Here is an 18,410-nt window from a genome sequence, read left to right on the forward strand (position 1 = left end):
CATCTGATGGAGGTTGTGCCATCCAGGTGCCCCGCTCCCATCCCACTGTCTGCCCTGGGGGACACCACGCCGATTTCACGCGGCTCCCCGGACACGTAGTGACACCGGGCGCAGCCCCGTCCCACCCGACAGCGGGGACGTCTTTTAGGGGCCATAAAACCTCGGTAACACCCGCCAGGGCTGCAGGGCACCCCGGCCAGCAAGGTCTCCTGGTGGATTTACTGCCTGCTGGGGTCCAGCCTCGTCTCCAGTTTGGTCTTTGCGGGGGACGGGGTGTGCAGGTCCTGGCTGGCGGGGGACAGCTGGCAGCACAGCACCGAGCGCAGGACCCGCAGCACCGGCGGCCGCAGGATGGCGAAGACCCAAGGGTCGAGGATGGGGTTGATGGAGAGGAACCTGAGCGCCAGCAGGTCCCAGTCGTAGTTCTGGCCCTTGTTGAACTTGTTCATGTAGGCGCAGACCTGCAAGAGAGCAACGGGGGGGGGGAAAAATGACGCCGGGGCTGCTCCCCCAGGGGCCGGGAGCCCGGCAGGTGAGGGCGGTTTTCAGAGCAACAGCTGGGGAAATGCGGGCTGCTTTCTGTTCTTAAATGAATTTCCTGCAAATGAAAGCCAGCTCTGCGCTCTGCCTGCACGCAGCGAGGCTTCGCTGAGCCCAAATGCAATTAAGCTGGAGGCTGGTGAAGGAGGCGGCGAGGGGCTGCGCGGGATGGGGACGCAGCGGGTGCGGGGTGCAGGGTGCTGGGCCGCCCCGGTGCGGGGCTTCCTGGCGTGTGCCGACTCATAGCGGCTTACGGGGCTTCCTGGCAGGGTGACTCAGCACTCCTTACTCACCCCATCGCCACCCCCTCGCTCCCACGCCGCGGGGATGCTCGGATGGGGAGCTGGGGGCACGGGGAGCGCGGCGGCCCCGCTGCGCCCGGGGTGCGCCGGGTACCGCTGGGGGATGGCAGAGTTTGCCAGCCTGCCCCGGGCTCGGGTTTTTTTTTTTTTTTGGGGAAGGGTTTGTGATTTTGTGGGCTGGGAGTGTCATGGTTTGTGTGCTCCTCCTCGGAGGGTTGGCGCTGTAGGCCAGAGGAGAAAGTGTCACGCCCAGGAGGCAGCGTTCGGCGGCTCCGTTGGAGACGATGCCAAAGCGCTGCCCAAACCTAAAGCCACGTGGGAGCCGGGCAATGGGAAAGGAAAAGGGACAAGGTTAAGAGCTGCCACCACCGGGCCCATGGGATCCCCATCAGCGGCACTTTCCCACCCCGCCTGTCCTGAGCAGACCCGGCCAAGGGGTCCCGGCATCCAGAGCCGGGCTCCTCCAGGCCGCGGGGAGAGCCGCCCGGCGCGCGTGGGCCCATTGACGGGAGCTCTCAGGATGTTGAGTCTGGTTCCCGGGATGCTTGCGAGCTCCCGGACATCGCCGCTTTGTCTTTCCTCCCTCTTACAACCCAGACAGCCTGGCTTGGCTACAGGCTGCGGTCGTTTTCTCTTCCCTCGGGACTCTTCCTGCTGTGAGTGCGAAAGGGAAGGTAGCGTCCATTTAAGTCCACGAGCACAAAATTAGTGCTGGCAGCACGCCCGACCTTAGTGGGGCTCGCTTCTAATGGGAACTAAACGACGGCGAAGGAGCCTCCCGCCGCGGCAGGGCTCGCTCACACGGCTCCGAGCCTCCCGAGCCAGGGCTGGAGGTGATGGAGAGCTGCTGGCGGTGAGACGCAGCCCGGCGGGGTGAACAGCAGCCCCCAGGTGAGGAGAGCACGGCCCTGCTACGCGCTGCTTGCCTCCCAGCCCAGCCCAGCGGGGTTTTCTCCCTCCCCATCCCCACCTTTCCGTGTCTTGCTCCTCGCCCTGCCACCGCTCGCGCCTCCGTGGCGAGCGCACGTGGCCCTTGGTGACGGCAGCCCCAGGGGACCCCGGCGTGCCCGGGATGTGTGGTGCCACCCTGCCTGGCCTCGAAGCCTCTGCGGGAGGGGAAGGTGGCTCCAGCACTGTGGGAGAATCCCTGGCTCCCCGTGAGCATCGTGAATCGCCCGCGGTTTGTGCCAGACCCAAGGTCTCCCCGAGCTTTGGGAAGGAGCTTGGATTTTGGGCAGTGGAGCAAGAGGGGAGCCTTAAAAGAGGAGAAAAAGAAGGAGGGATGCTGGGGAGGGGACTCACCCCCGGGGAAGAGGTGGTGGCACTCACCGTGAAGGGCAGGGAGCAGATGACGAAGGTGATGGTCATGATGGAGAGGAGCAGGAGGTGGTCGATCTCCTCGGCCATGGAGAACATGCACCGCCCGCCGCCCCCCGCCGCCCGGGGCTGCTCCAGCACGGCCATCCGACGGGTCTTCTGCCCGCGGCGGTGCATGCGGGCCAGGTTGCTGATGACGCTGAGGTTGCAGAGCAGCACCGAGAGGATGAGGAGCAGCAGCAGGGTGGCGTAGAGCAGCGAGAAGGTGACGTGCATCCCCGCCGCCTCCGCCCCGCCGGCGGCGTGCCGGCCGTCGTCCAGGTACATCTGGATGAAGCACCAGGTGCCGGGGCAGTACTGCACGTAGCGCCCGAAACCCACCAGAGGCAGCGAGCAGAAGGCAGCAGCGAAGGTGTAGATGGCGGGCAGGGCCACCAAACCCGTGCGGGGGCTGAGGAAACGCTCGTAGAAGTAGGGCCGCCCCAGCGCCAGGCAGCGCTCCAGCGCCATGGCGAAGAGGATGAGCATGGTGGCGAGGCCGAAGAAGCTCATGGAGAAGCCGAAGTAGAGGCAGATGTGGCCTCCCCGCGCCAGGGCGGTCAGGGTGAGGTTGCGGTGGTAGGAGGCCAGCACGAAGGGGCTGACCGAGCAGGTGCCCAGCAGGTCGGTGACCACCAAGGCCAGCACCAGGACGTGGAAGAGGGACGGCGGCCGGGCGCGGGGCGGCCGGCGGCAGCGCAGCAGCAGCCCCAGGGCCAGGAGGTTGCCCAGGAGCCCCGCGGAGAACATCAGGGCGCTGACCAGAGGCCGGGCACCGGCCACCAGCGCCTCGCCGCGCTCGCACGGCTCCCGGCCCGTCCCGTTCATCGCCGCCGCCCGAATGCGCCTCCGCCGCCCGCCCCCCGCCCCGGCCCCGCGGCGCCGCCCCCCCTCCCGGGCCGCCCCGCCCCGGGGCCGGGCCCCAGCCCCGGGGATGCTCCGGGAGCCCCCGAGGATGCTTCGGGAGTCCCCCGGTGCCGGCGAGCTGCGGGGATGCTTTGGGAGCCCCCCTGCGCTCCGGGCGGCCAGCCCCGCGTTTGGGGTGCGCGGGGGGCCAAGGGGTGCGCGGGGGGCGCAGGGGGAGCCCCCATTTCCTGCCCCATTGCTGCTCGCCCTGGGGACCCCCCAGCTGGGTGGGAGCCCGGGGGAGACAGGGGGAAGCCCCCAGCCCTCAGCCTGCCCCAGGGGGCTCACCCAGCCCAAGCAGCAGCCCCAGAAAAACTTCCTTGTGTTGGTGCCGCGGGTGCGCAGGATGGCACAGGAAGCCTCGCCGCTGCGTTGCATTTCCCCTGGCATGACCCCAACCCTCTCCACACTTTGCCCCTTCCTTTAGCCACCGAGCACGGATCCAGCTCAGGCAGGACGCGGGTTCACCCCTTCCTTCATCCCTGCCCCAGCTGGAGCCTGTCCCCACTCGTGTGTCCCCCCCCAAAACCCGTCGAGACACGGCGGCGTTGCTCAGCTCCGGCGTGAGCACGCCGCTTGCTGCCACGCTCCCGTTTTCGTCGTTGCTTTTGAAAACTCCCTTTGGTAACAGGAACTTCGTAAAGGAAACGCGATCGAAGGCGAACTCCAAAGGAGGGTGAGATGTGGTTTGTGACAGCACCTTCGCTTCCGACGCGAGGTTCCCGTTCCTCGGGCTGGTCGCTCGGCCCGAGAGGCTCCTGCCGTGTGCCGTCACCTCTCGGTGACAGGCCACCCATCTCCACGGTCCCGTGGCTGGGTGTGAGGGGTGTGATGGAGGGAAAGAGGTTTTTTTGTGTGTTTGTGGGACAGGAAAATGCCTGTCCCGGGACCTCTGCAGCCCCCCGTGGGGCTGATCCCGCTGAGCATCGATGCCCACGGACACGGATGATTTTGGGAGATGTCCCAGCAGCTTCCCAGGCTGCCGAGGGCTGGATGCGACCCAGCCACGCTCAGCCCCCAAAAAAAGCCCACAAAAAGCAGATTAAAACAGTGGCCAGGGCCAAATCCTGGCCTGCTTGGTGTAAGCAGCCCGGGGAGGCTGCGGTGTGCGCTTTACGAGCAGAAGCCCTCCCGCGGGGTGGCTGCCCCAGGGCTCCTGCCAGCCTCCCACTCCTCTCTGGTGGTTGCTATCGCAGCTCAGGAAGGGCTTTTGGCAGGTTCTGGAGCTCGTTTTCCTGGCAGCTAATGGAGCCTTAAATACCCATCTGGGGCTTCGGGCTTCTCAACCGACAGTTGCCTCTGAGGGGATATTTTTGCAGTAATAGGGAAATTGCTGGGCTTTTTTTTTTCTTTTTTTCTCTTTTTTCTCCCCGTTCTGAGCTCAAAACCAGGAACATGCCACTTGGTACAATCTGTCCATTTCTCGGGAAGTGTTTGTTTCCCCCCCTTCTGCTTCCATGTTTATCTCCGCGTCTAACAAGGAGCATATGTCTTCCCGAGGGTCGTTGGCATCCTTTTTCCCTCAGAGGAGATTTATGGGGCTGTCCTGCTCGGAGAAGAGCTCCGGGCTGGGAGGAGCACTGAGTGAATTTCACAGAAACCCCGGGGCCAGGAGGACGCAGCCCCTGGGGTGCTGTGCCCGGGGCTGGGGAGGCGCTGGGACCGTGCCCCGTCCGCAGGCGGGTTTGAAATACAGAGACCCGCACGGGTGGGTTTTGACCCTTTTAAACCAAAAGCCTTTATGTTTAGAAAACCCAGACAGTGTTTTCCTTCCAAAGAAAACCCAGACGTTTTCCCAAAGCATTCCCAGCCCCAACGCTTCTCTGGTGCACCAGTGCTGGAAGCAGCCTGGCTCTCCGGCTGCTCGAAGCCGGGCTGAGCACCAGCGGGGCAGGTACAAGTTCTTGGGCCCCGGGGAGTGCCAGCACCTGGGCGCACGGGTTAAAAAATGCAAAGCACTCACTGGCTCGTGGTGTCGTACAGCCCGCGGGCTCAGCGCCCTGGCTCGGGTGCCTGGCAGCCGCGGAGCTGCAGCCTGCCCAGGCACGCGGCTTCCGACTTCGGGAAGGGCTTAAAAATGCAAGCAGACAATAAAAAAAAAAAAAAAAAGGGCCCCGTGCAAGAACCAAGCATGTTGCTGGGAAATGAGCTTTTTGGGGAAGCTGCGCCTGGATTTCATGAGCTGAAAAATAGTAAAAATATATATATATATAAAAATAAATCAGCCGGGCTCGATTTACAGGGTTGGGTGACGCCGGGGACAAGGACACCAGGGACACCGTGGTCACGGGAGGGCGGTGGGCACCAGGCAGCAGCTCCAAAAGTTGCCTCGCTGCTTCCAGCCACTGCAGCACCTCCTGCTTGCCTCCATTACGCACCGGATCCGTGCCTTTGTGCCTCGCTGGCACCGCAGCACCCTGGTGCAAAGGGGCCCCCCAGGAATTGCTGATGGCCGGGAGCAGGGACAGGCTCAGCCCTACAGCCCTCAGCCCTGAGCATCTCTGCTTTATGGGGACCTTTACGGCTAAACTGCAGGTCTCCGCGCTTTATTTATTTCTTTGTGTGCTTGTTCATAGGAAAGGGCGATGGGTTTTGACTCCTGAAGCCCCCAAAAGGGCAAGGGCACGCCTCGGGGCACAAGGCTGCCGAAAGGGTGGGCTGGAGAGGAGAGCGCAGCCCCCTCCCTGCAGCTGCTTTGCTCTGTCCTGCTATCAGCCAGCCCTGGCTGGGGACGTGCTGCCATCTCTGGAGAAGACAGCAGCACGGCAGCGCCACGGCCCCAAAACGCAGCCGAGTTTCGGATCCCAGTGGTGTGAGGATTCGCCAGCAGCTGCTGGGGTCCCCCCCGCTGTGAGCAGGGGAGGGCACCCATGAAAAGCGCCACCAAAGCCAGGTGAGCGCGCCGAGGTCACCAGGATCCCCCAGGGAACCCGTGCAGGGAGCAGGGAGCCTCCAGGGATGGGGTCAGGGAGGCAGGGGCAGGGGTTGGGGTCACCCTGCTGTCCTGCAAGCCCCCCCAAATCGGGGACATTTCCTTCCTCGGGTGATGAGCGCATGGACAAGTCCGAGAGCGCGGCGCACGCGTCACCTAGGGGCTCGGATGGAGTCTGCATCCACGCACCTTAATAAAAACCCTGATTTATTTTAATTTAATTGCTCTCACTTCGCACTGAGCACAGTCCCGGGCTTTACAGACACGCAGTCAGCACCCGGCTCGCGGCACCAGCTCGCTGCCTGCTTCGGCACGCTCTCCAGGAGCGAATCCTGCTGGTGGGGGCACGGCTCGTGCCAGCCCGGTCCCCCCGTCCCGAGCGGTGCACGGAGCCACACGGCGGAGGAGATGCCAGCCCAGGGGCCAGCAGGAAGGTTTTGCAGAGCCATTATCCCAGCCAGTGTCCGTCCTGCTGCGGAGATCAGCCCGGTGAAAGCCGTGGCACTGCCTCGGTGCCGCTCCTGAGCTCGCAGGGTCCCACGTGCGCCACCTCCAAGTCGGTAACGTGCGAGGAACGGGACACCAAAATGAGGACCAAGCCTCGGTTCTGTCCTTTTTCCGCAGAAAACCCCGCTGTGGGGCACAGACCGGGGATCTTGCAGGGCCGGGGGTGCCCCCCCGAGTACCGCCAGCCTGCCCTTCCCTCCACCAGCAGAGCCTGGCAGGTCCCGGAGCCGGAGCACGAGCGCTCAGGTCACCTCCAAAAAGCCCCAAGCTATATTTACCCGAGTTGCTTCCTTCAAAAGGAAAATCAGTTTGACAACAAGAGTAAATACCGCGTGAGAACTGGCAGGAACACGGCTACACCTTGCGAGGCTTGGCTAAACAGAGGGAGAGAAGTATTTGCCCTGTCTCCTCCAAGGACGCTAAGCAGATGGGGACCGGGGTTATCGTCATTTTTTTGTCCTAAACGGTCACTGGAGGCAGATGTTAAACAAGCACCAGTTAATACGCCTGGTTGAGGGGAAATGGAGCGTTCATTAAAAGGATCTGTTGCTCGCATGCTTGCACCGCGAGGTTATACATCCTGGGCTCTGCTTTTTCTCTCGCTTGCCGCTCTTATTAAGAGCGGGTATCGTCATAAATACCGCCTTAAAATAATTACGGGCAGCCTCCCACGGCACAGCTGGGCGCGATCGATTCTCCAGAGCAGAGCCACGGGGGGGAAATCGCAAACCCTGAGCCGAGGAGGGGCCAGGGAGCTGCCCCCATCCTCCTCCCCGGGGCACCCCGAGGCACCGCGGGGACAGTGCAGGGGGCTGTGGCCGGCCCCGGGGCCAACCCCATCAGCTCTCCGGGCATCATGTGCGGGATGAGGAGATGGGGCAGGGCTCCGAACCACTTTTATCCAAGGGGGGAGGCATGAGGCTCTCCCCCCAGGTGTGCTCCTGCCCAAAACGCAGCCCTGGCACCCCGCACCAAACCCCGCAGCCGTGCGCTCCCCAAGCTCTCCGCCGAGCGCTGCAAAATCCGCAGGTCCCCGGAGGGATCCCCCCCCCCGGCCCCGCTTCCTCCGGCGGGCGGCACGCATCCCCGGAGCCCAAAACGGGGCAGAAACTCCACTCGCCCACCCCGTGCCACCGCCCAGGGCGCCGTCTCCCCGCGCCGCTCGGGGCCGAAGGCTCCCTCCTCATCTTCACCGGCTCCCGCGGCCCCCGCCGCGCTCAGGGGAAGACGAGCTGCGGGGCGTCCGTCCTGCGCCAACCCAGGGGGCAAAAACGAGCGTCCCCCTCCGGCCCCGGTCCTTTGAGGGTGGTGGCCCTGCGGGAGCCCAGGCGGCGGCAGAGCCTGCGGACGAACATGCGGAAGACGGAGGTGCGGAAGATGATGAAGACCCAGGGGTCGACGATGGAGTTGACGGAGAGGAAGCGCAGGGCGCTGAGGTCGGCGTTCTCGTTGAAGTCGGCCGCGAACGCCCCCATGTACGCACGGATCTGTCCGAAACAGGAGGCTTCAGCAAGGCCGTGGGGGGGGCTGAGAGGTTTTGGGGTGGGGGGGGGTAAAGAGGGTTCCCACCCGACCCACAGAGGGATCCCCAGCCCCGGGGTGGGTTTTGGGGAAGGATTTTGGGGAGGATTTGGGGGAGGATTTTTCCCAGGTCAAGAGATCCGGTGAGGTTCCAAGGGACCCAGCGCCTCTGAGCATGGGGGGGGGACGCAGGGGGGGTTACTGAAGGGTCTGACACCCCTGGGAGTGGGCAGGGAGAGGGTTCAAGGGGTTAAAGCAATGAAACGACCCCCCCCCGCACCTCTGGGATGAGGTGGTGGTGATGGGGGGGGTGAAAAGGGGACTAAAGCACTGACCCCACTGCCCGTGGAGGGGGCGGGGGGGTAATTAAAAGGATTAAGGCAATGACCCGAGGCCACTGCCACCTCTGGGATGGGGGGGTGGTGATGGGGGGGTTAATTAAGGGAATTAAAGCAATGACCCGAGCCCCCTGACCCCTCCGGGACGGGGGGGAGTAGTTATGGGGGGGTTAATTAAAGGGATTACGGCAATGACCTGAGACCCCTGACATCTCCGGGATGGGGGGATGATGGTGGGGGGGGGTTAATTAAAAGGCTTAAAGCAACGACCCGACCCCCCCGACACCTCCAGGACGGGGTGGTGGCGATGGGGGCGTCCTTCCAGGGCGGGTACAGCGATCCCCAGACCCACGGGATGGGGTGGGGGATATCGAGGGGGGGGCAAAGCAACGCCCTAACCCCCCCCGACACCCTCTGGCACAGCGTGGTGGCGATGGGGGGGGGTCCGTGGGGGTTCAAACCAACCCGTGGGACAAGGGGGGGTGCTGGGGGGGGGGGTTAAACACAATAACCCACCCCCCCCCGGACGGATGGTTATGGGGGGGATGTCCTAAGGGGGGGGTAAAGCAATAAGCTGACCCTAGGGGGTTGGGTTGGTTGGGTTGGGGGTGTTTGGAGAGGACTAGAGCGAGGTATTTGGGGGGGGCACAAAGCAACCCGGGGACGGATTTCAGTGCTGGGGGGGGGGCAAGGAGGGGCCTGGGAGGAGGGTGACGGTGGTGGTGGTGGGGGGGGGGTCTCTTTGTACTCACGATGAGCGGCAGCGAGCAGACGGTGAAGAGCACGGTCATGAGCCCCAGCAGGACGAGGTGGTCGAGCTCCTCCATGCGGGGGGGGCCGGCGGCGGCGGCGGCGGCGGCAGCGGCCGGGGGGGTGGCAGCGGCCCCCCGGGGGGGCTGCCTGCGGGCCATGCCGTAGAGGTGCCGCATGCTGCTCACGTTGCAAGCCCCGATGGCCAGCACCAGCACCCCCATCAGGCTGGCGTACAGCACGGGGAAACCGAGCTGGCCGGCCCCCCCGCCGGCCATACGGATGAAACACCAGGTGCCGGGGCAGTACTGCATGGGGACCCCAAAACCCAGCAGCGGGAGCGCGCAGAAGAGCGCGCACAGCCCCGCCGCCGCCGGGGCCAGCGCTGCGCCCAGCCGTCGGGTGAGGTGGCGGCGGTAGAAATAAGGGTGGCCCAGCGACAGCCAGCACTCCAGGGCCATGGCGAGCAGCAGGAGGGTGGGGGCCAGCCCGAAGAAAGCCATGAGGAAGGCGAAGAGCTGGCACAGAGCCCCCGGCTCGCCCTCGGCTCGCCCGCCGGGCGAGCCCAGCTCGCTCAGGCTGCGGTTGTAAGCGTAAGCGGCCAGCACCATGGGGCTGAGCAGGCACTTGCCCAGCAGATCGGTGACCGCCAGCCCGCTCACCAGCACGTAGAAAGCCGACACCCTCGGGGGGCGACCGCCGGGCGAGCGGGAGCGCCGGCGGTGCTGGCCCAGCAGCAGCAGGGCGAGCACGTTGCCCAAAAGGCCAGCCCCGAACAGCACCGAGCTGGGCACCGCCGACTGCCCGCTCTCGATGAAACGGCTTCCCCGGCACCGGTAGCCTTCGCTCGCCATCGGGCTGCCGCCCTCGACCTTCCTCCTCCTCCTCCTCCTCTTCTTCTTCTTCTTCTTCTTCCTCGCCGCCGCCGACTGGCCCGGCCCCGGCGCGGGGTGGGAGGCACGGGGGAGGCGGCGCGGAGAGGCTCGGGGCGGCCCCCGGGGCGGCTCCTGCCCGCCCCGGGGTTAGGGATTTGGGGGGGGCACGGAGGGGAAGCGGGGGGTGTAGGGGAAAGTTGGGGGGGGATGGGGGGGAGGTCCGCTGGGGGGGTGGGAAGGGGGCGGGGGTGGGCTGCTGGGGGGGGTAAGGGGGGTGGGTGAGGGGGGGGGAGTTAGTTTCTGGGGGGGTTGGGGGGTGGGAAGGGGTCGGGGGTGAGGTCCTGGGGGGGCTAAAGGGGTGGGGGGTGAGGTTCTGGGGGTGCAGGTAGGGGGTGATTAGCTCTTGGGGGGTTGGGGGGGTGGGAAGGGGGCGCGGATGGGCTTCTGGGGGGGCTGGAGGTGAGGGTAAGTGCATGGGGGAGCTTCTGGGGGGGGGCTGAAGGTGAGGGTAGGGGTCGGGGATGGGCTCCTGGGGGGGCTGGAGGTGAGGGTAAGTTGTGGGGAGAGCTTCTGGGGGGGTTGAGGGGGTGGGAAGGGGTCGGGGATGAACTACTGGGGGGGCTCGTGTGTGGGTAGGGGCTGGGGATGAGCTCCTGGGGGGATTAGGGATGTGGGTAGGGGTCGGCGATGAGCCCCTGGGGGGGTCCCAGGGCTGGGAAGTGGCTGAGCCCCCGGGGGGTCAGGGGTCCAGCCCTTGGGGTGATGAGGGCTGTGCCCCCAGTGCAGGGGTAGGTGATGGGGTTGGCACCAAGTCCTTGGAGGGGACTACGGGGTAGAGGGCTGGTGTAAAACAGGCCAGGAACGGGCAGAATTCCCCACGAGGCCGTTCCCTGCAGGGCTCTGCCTGCCCCCCATCACTCCTACCTGCCCCCCATCACCACTCCTACAGCACCCCACTGCTCCTACAGCACCCCACAAGCCCTCCATGGGGTGGTGCCACTGCCGAGCCCCCCCGTGCAGGGTCCCAGCCCCCCTGTACCCGCGGCAGAGCCCTGTCCACAGCAGGGGAAAGCTTTGGGTGAAGCCCCCAGCGCCTCTTCCAGGAAGGGCAGCGGCCCCCTCCAGCTGCCTCGCGCATACCGCAGCTCGCAGGATACATGTGATGATGAATAAGCACGAAACCACGGCTGTCTGCTCTCGGGCCCCTTTTTTTTGCTACTCTAGCTGAGCGTAGGAGAAGCACAGGAAAGTATCAAGATGACAGGAGGGGTGGGAAAGGCGCTCGGTGCCCGGCACAGGCACCCGCGCTGGCGCGTTTTGGCGGTGGGTTGGATTTTTCAGGTCGCATCCAGCCCCCTCCGGCAGGGAGGGCGCCGAGGGAGAAATTTCAGGGAGAAATGAAGGTAAGCCTGGCCGCCGCTCGGCGTTTTTGCACGTGTGGGTGTTGAAGTGCTGCCCTCGTTAGGGCTCCACGCAAACACGGCGAGCGTTTCTGCCCCGGGCAGGGGGGGGGGACCCGGGGAGAAGAAATTCAGCCTGCCTGGAAATTCGTCCTCCTGGTGGGCACGTCGAGGTGAAACACGCTGCCTTCTTCGGTGCCCTGATGGGCAGCTCCTTTTGGATGAAGAACGTCGCTGTGGGACCAAATGTGGAGCCTGGTGGTGCTGCGGGGCACGGCACTGACGTTTTGGTGGAGCCCTCCGCGGTGCCGCAGCCCGGGGAGCGCAGCCCATGCGTCGCTTTTCGTGGCCGTCCTGCTGGCCCTGCTCCTCGGCCTCGCTCCGGGCAGATTTGTGCTGTTTTGTGCTGAAATCCCACCCGGGGAGCTGCAGCCAGCCATGCAGGAGCTTCTCAAGGTGAGCCCTGTGGGCTTCGTGCGCTGGGAACCCGGCACCCCGGGGACGCCCTCGGAAGGGGACGTCACCACCGCGGGGCGCACGCTGCTGGGGTGGAAAAGAGGCCAAAGTGTCACCGCTGGGGAGTTCCTCGCCAGGCTGGCCAACGCCAAAAGGCCAAATTCAGCAGGAATTTGCCTCCCAGGGAGAGGAGGAGGAACCTCGACAATAGTCAGCCCTTTTTTGGAGCGGGTGCCGTCCCCGGGTGCACCGGCACCGAAGAGCTGGCTGGGAACCCTGAAGGACGCGGGGATGCTGGTTCCTGTCCCCAAAAAACACCCAAAGTGGCAGGGTGATGGGGACCGAGATGGCTTTTGGGGAAAACCTCCAGGTCCAGCCGTGCCCCCAGGGCGCAGGAGGTGGCCACCCCGGGCAGAGGTGGCTGAGGGTGGCCGCGTTTCTTCCCATCCTTGCTCCAAGCAGGTCTGGCACCGAGCGTGGCCGAGCACGGGCGCCGCCTTCCAGCCTGCTGTGGGGTCAGGGCGGCTGTCCGGTCAGGAACACGACCACAAAGTCATCTCCCTCCTTTCCCTGCCCCAGGGGAGAAAGCGGCGTGGGCAGCCAGATGCTCCCGCTCCCCGTTCGGCTCTCCTCTTGGCGTGGGTTGTGTAAACTGCAGCTATTCGGGGGAAAATGATTTTGAGAAAGGCTCGTCACCGCCGATGACGAATCTCCCCTCTTCGTCACGCTTCCGACGTGACCCTCTTCTCGCTGCTCGCATTCCTGGCGGAGAAAGGAAAGAAAGGAAAAGCAAAAAAAAAAAAAAAAAAAAGGGGATCAAAACAACCCAAAGCGGAAGAAAAAGCAGCACGCCGCAAAACCCCAGAAGACAAATGAGGAGCTGGAAAAACTTGAAGCATCTGGGAGGAATTTCAGGTTTTGTTTCCAAAACTCTCGCTGACCCCGCGCGGCTTTTCCCCGCCGCCCGGGGGGGTGCTGAGCGGGGTGCCTGCCCCGCCGGGTGGCTGCCAAACCCCGTTTTTTCCGCGAAGGAAGCCCGGGGGAGCCCCCATCGGCGATTTCTCGCCCTCTTCCAGCCCGGCGCTGGCTTTGGAAGCGTTTTTATCGGTGTCCCCATCACCTAATTTAGAGCCCGTTAGACGGGGAGGATTTTGGCAGGCGGCGAGGGACGCGGCTGGCCGGGAGCGGCCGCGTTGGCAGCGCTCGCTGGATGCTCCCATCCCGAGCAAACGAGGCTGGGAGGGTCCTACGGGGAAGAGACATCCCCCTGCCAGCCAGGAGCATGAAATTGGGGTGGCGATGCCCCAAAATTTCCCTCCCGGGGCTCTCCTTGCTGCGGTGATGCACCGAGAGTCCCGGACACCCCGTTTCCAACCGGTTGGTGGAGGCACCTCGAGCAGCCCAGCCCCGGGCAGTTCCCGTGTCCCTATTTCTAGGAGAGCAGAGATGACCCCATAAGGGGTTTTTTGGGACCCCAAGTGTTCCCAGAAGTGGCTTTGGGGTGCGGGGAACACAGCCCTGCTCGGAGCCAGGCGGAGAAGTGCCGCTGATTGCTTCCAGCTGTTGCTGCTTGGAAATGAGCCCCAGCAGGGTGATTTGGGGCTGCGGGGGGTTGGGGTCGGGATGCGGCCCTGCCCCGCTCTGGGTGGGCAGTGTGGGGGCAGGAGGAGCTGGGGGGAGTGCAATCGACCCCGTTGAACAAGCCCAAAAAGGCTGCGGGAAGGGCAGGGAGAGGGGCGCCTGGTGGGGGGTGGTGGGGACGGTGCAGGGAGGGCTGGGGGGGAAAGGGGTTGGGGATAGGGGATAGGGGTTGGGGATAGGGGATGGGGATGGGGATAGGGATAGGGGTTGGGAAAGGGGGCAGAAATAGGGGGTGGGGTATCAGTAGGGGTTGGGGATAGGGGTTTGGGGACAGGGGACAGGGAGAGGGGACAGGGATAAGGGATGGGGACAGGGAGAGGGGTTGGGGACAGCAGTAAGGGTTGGGGATAGGGGTTTGGGGACAGGGGACAGTAATAGGGGTCAGGAATAGCAATGGGGTCAGGGATAGGGGTCAGGGTCAGAGGATAGCAATAGGGTTTGGGAATAGGGGTCGGGAACAGGGGACAGTAATAGGGATCAGGGACAGGGGTTGGGGACAGCAGTAGGGGTTGTGGATGGGGTTGGGGGCAGGGGACAGTAACAGGGGTCAAGGATAGCAATGGGGTCAGGGATAGTGGACAGCAATAAAGGTTGGGGATAGGGGTTGGGGTCAGGGATAGGGGTTGGGGACAGCAGCAGGGGTCGGATATGGGAATAGGGGTCAAGGATCAGGGTCGGGGATAGGGCTGAGCCCGGTGGGGGCAGAGTGCGCGTGTCCGTGTGTCCGTGTGTCCGTGTGTCCGTGTGTGCGCGTTCCCGACCCTGCCCGCTCTGTCCCGTGCCGGGGCGAGGCTGAGCCGGGGCCGGGCGGGCACCGGGGGGCAGCAGCGAGCCCCGAGCGGCTCCGGCACCGGGCCCCGCCTCGTGTGTCTTTTTTTTTTCTTTTTTTCCTTTTTTTTTTTTTCTCCTTTTTTTTTTTTTCCCTTCATTTTTCTTTTCTCTTTTTTTTTTTCTTTTTTCCCCTCTTTTTATTTTTTCTTTTTCCTTTTCTTTCCTTTTCCTTTTTCTTTTCTTTTTTTTTATTTTTTCTGTTTTCTCTTCTCATCTCTCTCTCTTTTTTTCATTTTTTCTCTTCCCCCCTTTTTTCTTTCTTTTTTATTTTTTTCTTTCCTTTTCATTTTCCTTTCCCTTTTTCGTTTTTTTCTCTTTTTCGTTTTTCCTTCTTTTTTCCCCTTTTCCTTTTCTCATTTTTTTTACCCCTTTTAGTTTTCTTTTTTTTTCTCTTTCCTTTTTTTTTTCCTTTTTTCTTTTTCTTTTTCTCATTTTCTTTTTTTTCCTTTTTCTTTTTTCCTTCCCTTTTTCCTCTTCCTCTTCCTTTTTTTCTTTTTCCCCTTTCCCGTTTTCCCTTTCTTTCTTTTTCCTTTCTTTTTCCTTTCTTTTTCCTTTCTTTTTCCTTTCTTTTTCCTTTCTTTTTCCTTTCTTTTTCCTTTCTTTTTCCTTTCTTTTTCCTTTCTTTTTCCTTTCTTTTTCCTTTCTTTTTCCTTTCTTTTTCCTTTCTTTTTTCTTTTTTCCTTTTTTCCTTTTTTTTCCCTTCCCTTTTTCTACATCTTTTCTTCATCTTCATCTTTTCTTTGTCCTTTTCCTCATCATCCTCTTTCCCTTTCCCTTATTTTACTCTTTATTTCATTTCATCTCATCTCATTTCATTTTCCTACACAGGCCATCGCTGCCCTGCACATGCCCTGGGCTCATGCACAGGATGGTGACCCCCTCTCTCTCTCCAGCAGCGCAGGACATCGTCACCTTGCTCCTCTCACATCCACTCTGGGGACAGCTTTGTGTCCCCAAGGCCAGGACTTCCCTCACCACCTCTCACCTGTCCACACAAGCCCTGCCAGCACTTCAGCCTGCCATAAATTTACCCCTTTTCTTTCTTTTTTCCCCTAAAATCTGGGCTGTTTCCCACCAGACCCAGAGCGCCGAGCTCAGCCCGGCGGCCAGGAAAGGGTTTTTATTTTGCTTGGAGCCCGCCCCGGCTGCTGCAGGGGGGTGAGGATGCGTCTCCCCAGGAGGTACATCCACCACTGATCTTTTCTGCAGCTGCAGCTCCTCCGGCACGCCGCGGTTTGGGTTACAAGAGCAAAAATCCCTCCATTTATTGCCTAAGCCTCGTGGTTTCCCCCCTTTCGGTGGCCCCAGGCACACCCCAGCTGCTGCAGGGAAAGGATCCCCATCTCTGGGGCTGGGGGTACCCAAAATCTCCCCAAAATCCCAAGCACAGCACGGCACCGTGCCACCACGGGGACGTGTCCCGGAGGGCTGGGAATGGGTTGTGAGGAGCGGGCGGCTCCCCAAATGTGCTGCCCATGTGTTCCCTCATTTCATGGTGAATTTTCGGATAGCCCGAGCGCTCTTGTCCCCTGCCAGCCCCCAAATCCCTTTGAGGGTGAAACGCTCCGGGGTCCTCAGCGGTCTTCAATTTAGAGGAGAAATCCTAAAAGCTGTGCCTCTGGCCCACCGCTGCGTGATGGGGGACATCAGGGGACATCAGGGGACATCAGGGGACAGTCCCCCCTGCTCCCAGCTCCGCGGCACAGCCCGAGCCAGGAAAATGTGGCTAAAAACGTCTTCGCTCGCAGAGGTTGTCAGGGAGAGACAAAGGCAGGAAGCTGCTGGGCTGCACGAAATGAGGCTTAATTGCGGGGCTTAGTCACCCGGAGCATCTGGGGGTCAGCGCCGGAGTGCCGAGGAGGTGACAAAAAGGGTTGGAGAGGGGTTTGGAGGGTGCTCTTTTTGGGCACGGAGCAGGGGTGGCCCCATTTGTGATGGTGCTGCCTGGCGAGCCCCTGGGTCCCCGCTGCGAGGCTGCTGGCAAAAGGAAGGTCCTCGGGACACGTAACTCATACAGCAGAGTGGATTCTGCAGGGGACTCTCGATTTAGGGTGTAAGCACCCCACAGCAGTGCCCCAAAGCTGCATCAGCACAGCCTGGAGCCTGTCTGGGGCCAGGTCCTGCAGGATGGGGAAAAAAAGAACGAGTTTGCAAGGCAAATGAAGGAGCCCTGGAAATGCAGGGCACGGCCACACCAACCACACCAGCTTTTATCCTTTTCCTTACCCCGCTCCATCCCCATGCTCCCACCCCAGCCAACACCGACCTCAAACCCATCCACGCTGCCCTGCCCGGCAGCCTGAGCCCCTCTGCCGGGGATTTGGCTGGAGATAGGACTGAAGGAGGATGTGGGGGATCCCTGGGGATCCCAGGGATCGGCACCAGGCGCGGGGGGCTCGGCACGCTCATCCGGCAGCTGCCGGAGCGAAGGCAGCCCTGCAGCGGCGCTGGGAGAGAGGAAGGAAGGAAGGAAGGAGAGCCCCAGAGATTAAAATAAAATCAAACCTTTATTATTTATTTATTTTTTTACCTTTACGCCTTAAAATACTTTGTAAAACCCGGAATGGTGGCTGGGTTGGGGCCGTGGGTGCCTCGGGGATTTTTTCGGTGTCTGCGCCCCCCCCTGGTCCCCAGGGTGCCGGGTGCCTGCCCAAGCAGCGCCTGGGTTGCTTCTCCTCTCCACTCCTTCCTGCACTCCTGCTCCAGCTGAGTAGCCCAGGGTTGAAAAAACCTCCTTATTTTTTCCTGTAAAAACCTTATTTCCCCATAGCTGGGGCTCCGAACCCTTCCCCAGCCACCCCAGGAGAGGCACGTCTCCTGCTCACCTCCGCGTGGCCACGGTCCTTGGAGGGCTGCAGGGTTTTCTGATCCCATTGCCCCCCTCATCCCAGCCCAGACCACAGTGCCAGGCCTTCCTCAGCCCTTCCCCTCCTCTTCCTCACCCCCCAGCCCAGCCGAGGGGCAGCCCTGGCTTTTTAGGGAGAGGGATTTGGGGTGTATGTGGTCGCTTTTGGGACCCAGCCCCTTCCTGCAGAGCACCCTGCACCTCCCGCAGCCCCACCACATCTGTTTCTGTACAAAACAGCACCGAGAGCAGGCCTGGCTGTTCCTTTTGTTTATGCCCAGGCTGAGGGAAGAGCCAAACCCCAGCCAGAGGCTCTGCTCGGCCACGTGGAAGCGATTACAGGGATCGGTCCCCGTGAGCACCTCCCTCCCCGGCACATGGCGTGGGTGAGAGCAGCCCATCCCCATCCTCGTCCCCTTCCCCATCCTTGTCCTCAACCCATCCCATCCCCATTTCCATTTCCATTTCCATTTCCATTTCCATTTCCATTTCCATCCCCATTTCCATTTCCAACCCCATTTCCATTTCCATTTCCATCCCCATTTCCATCCCCATTTCCATTTCCATCCCCATTTCCATCCCCATTTCCATTTCCATCCCCATTTCCATTTCCAACCCCATTTCCATCCCCATTTCCATCCCCATTTCCATTTCCATTTCCAACCCCGTTTCCATCCCCATTTCCATCCCCATTTCCATTTCCAACCCCATTTCCATTTCCATTTCCATTTCCATTTCCATCTCCATCTCCATCTCCATCTCCATCTCCATCACCATCACCATCTCCATCCCATCTCTATCCCATCCCATCCCAATCCCCTTCTCCACCCCATCCCCACCCCGCTAAGCCTCCCCCACCACCGCAGCCCCCCCAGCAGTGGGGCTGCGCCCCCGGGGCCAGGCAGGCCCCCAGCTTTTCCCAGCAGCTTTTTCCCATTTTTATCTGCTGGGATCTCACACCGAGAGGTGCCGGCTTTGCCACGGGGGTGACAAAAAGCCTTTTTTAGCATCCCGAAAGCCCACGTGGGAAGCCTGGCAGCTTCCCGTGCCCCGGTGGGGCCCCTTTCTCCCAGACACGGCCGGGGACAGCCGCGGGCGGTGACATTTTCCCCAGGAGAGGCTCATCGTGGGCGAAATTGGGGCTCTCAGAGAGCCAAACCTGCTTGTCCTCCCACCCATTTCAAGGCTCTGCTGCGGGGTTACAACCCCA

The 18,410-nt window shown here is 62.2% G+C and overlaps 1 protein-coding gene across 1 annotated transcript; it reads right to left on the reverse strand.

The window, feature by feature from the left end:
- Positions 1 to 218: 218 nt before the first annotated feature.
- LOC311210231 (uncharacterized protein) lies at positions 219 to 10,006 on the reverse strand (the record flags this gene model as incomplete). Its single annotated transcript, XM_084288020.1, has 5 exons — positions 219 to 461; positions 2,172 to 3,045; positions 3,515 to 3,917; positions 7,802 to 8,030; positions 9,155 to 10,006. 5 exons carry the CDS (start codon positions 10,004 to 10,006, stop codon positions 219 to 221), a joined length of 2,601 nt encoding a protein of 866 aa, XP_084144146.1.
- Between the last annotated feature and the right edge of the window lie 8,404 nt (positions 10,007 to 18,410).

This window comes from Netta rufina, assembly GCF_964035555.1.
Source record: "Netta rufina genome assembly, chromosome: 5".
NCBI lineage: Eukaryota > Metazoa > Chordata > Aves > Anseriformes > Anatidae > Netta > Netta rufina.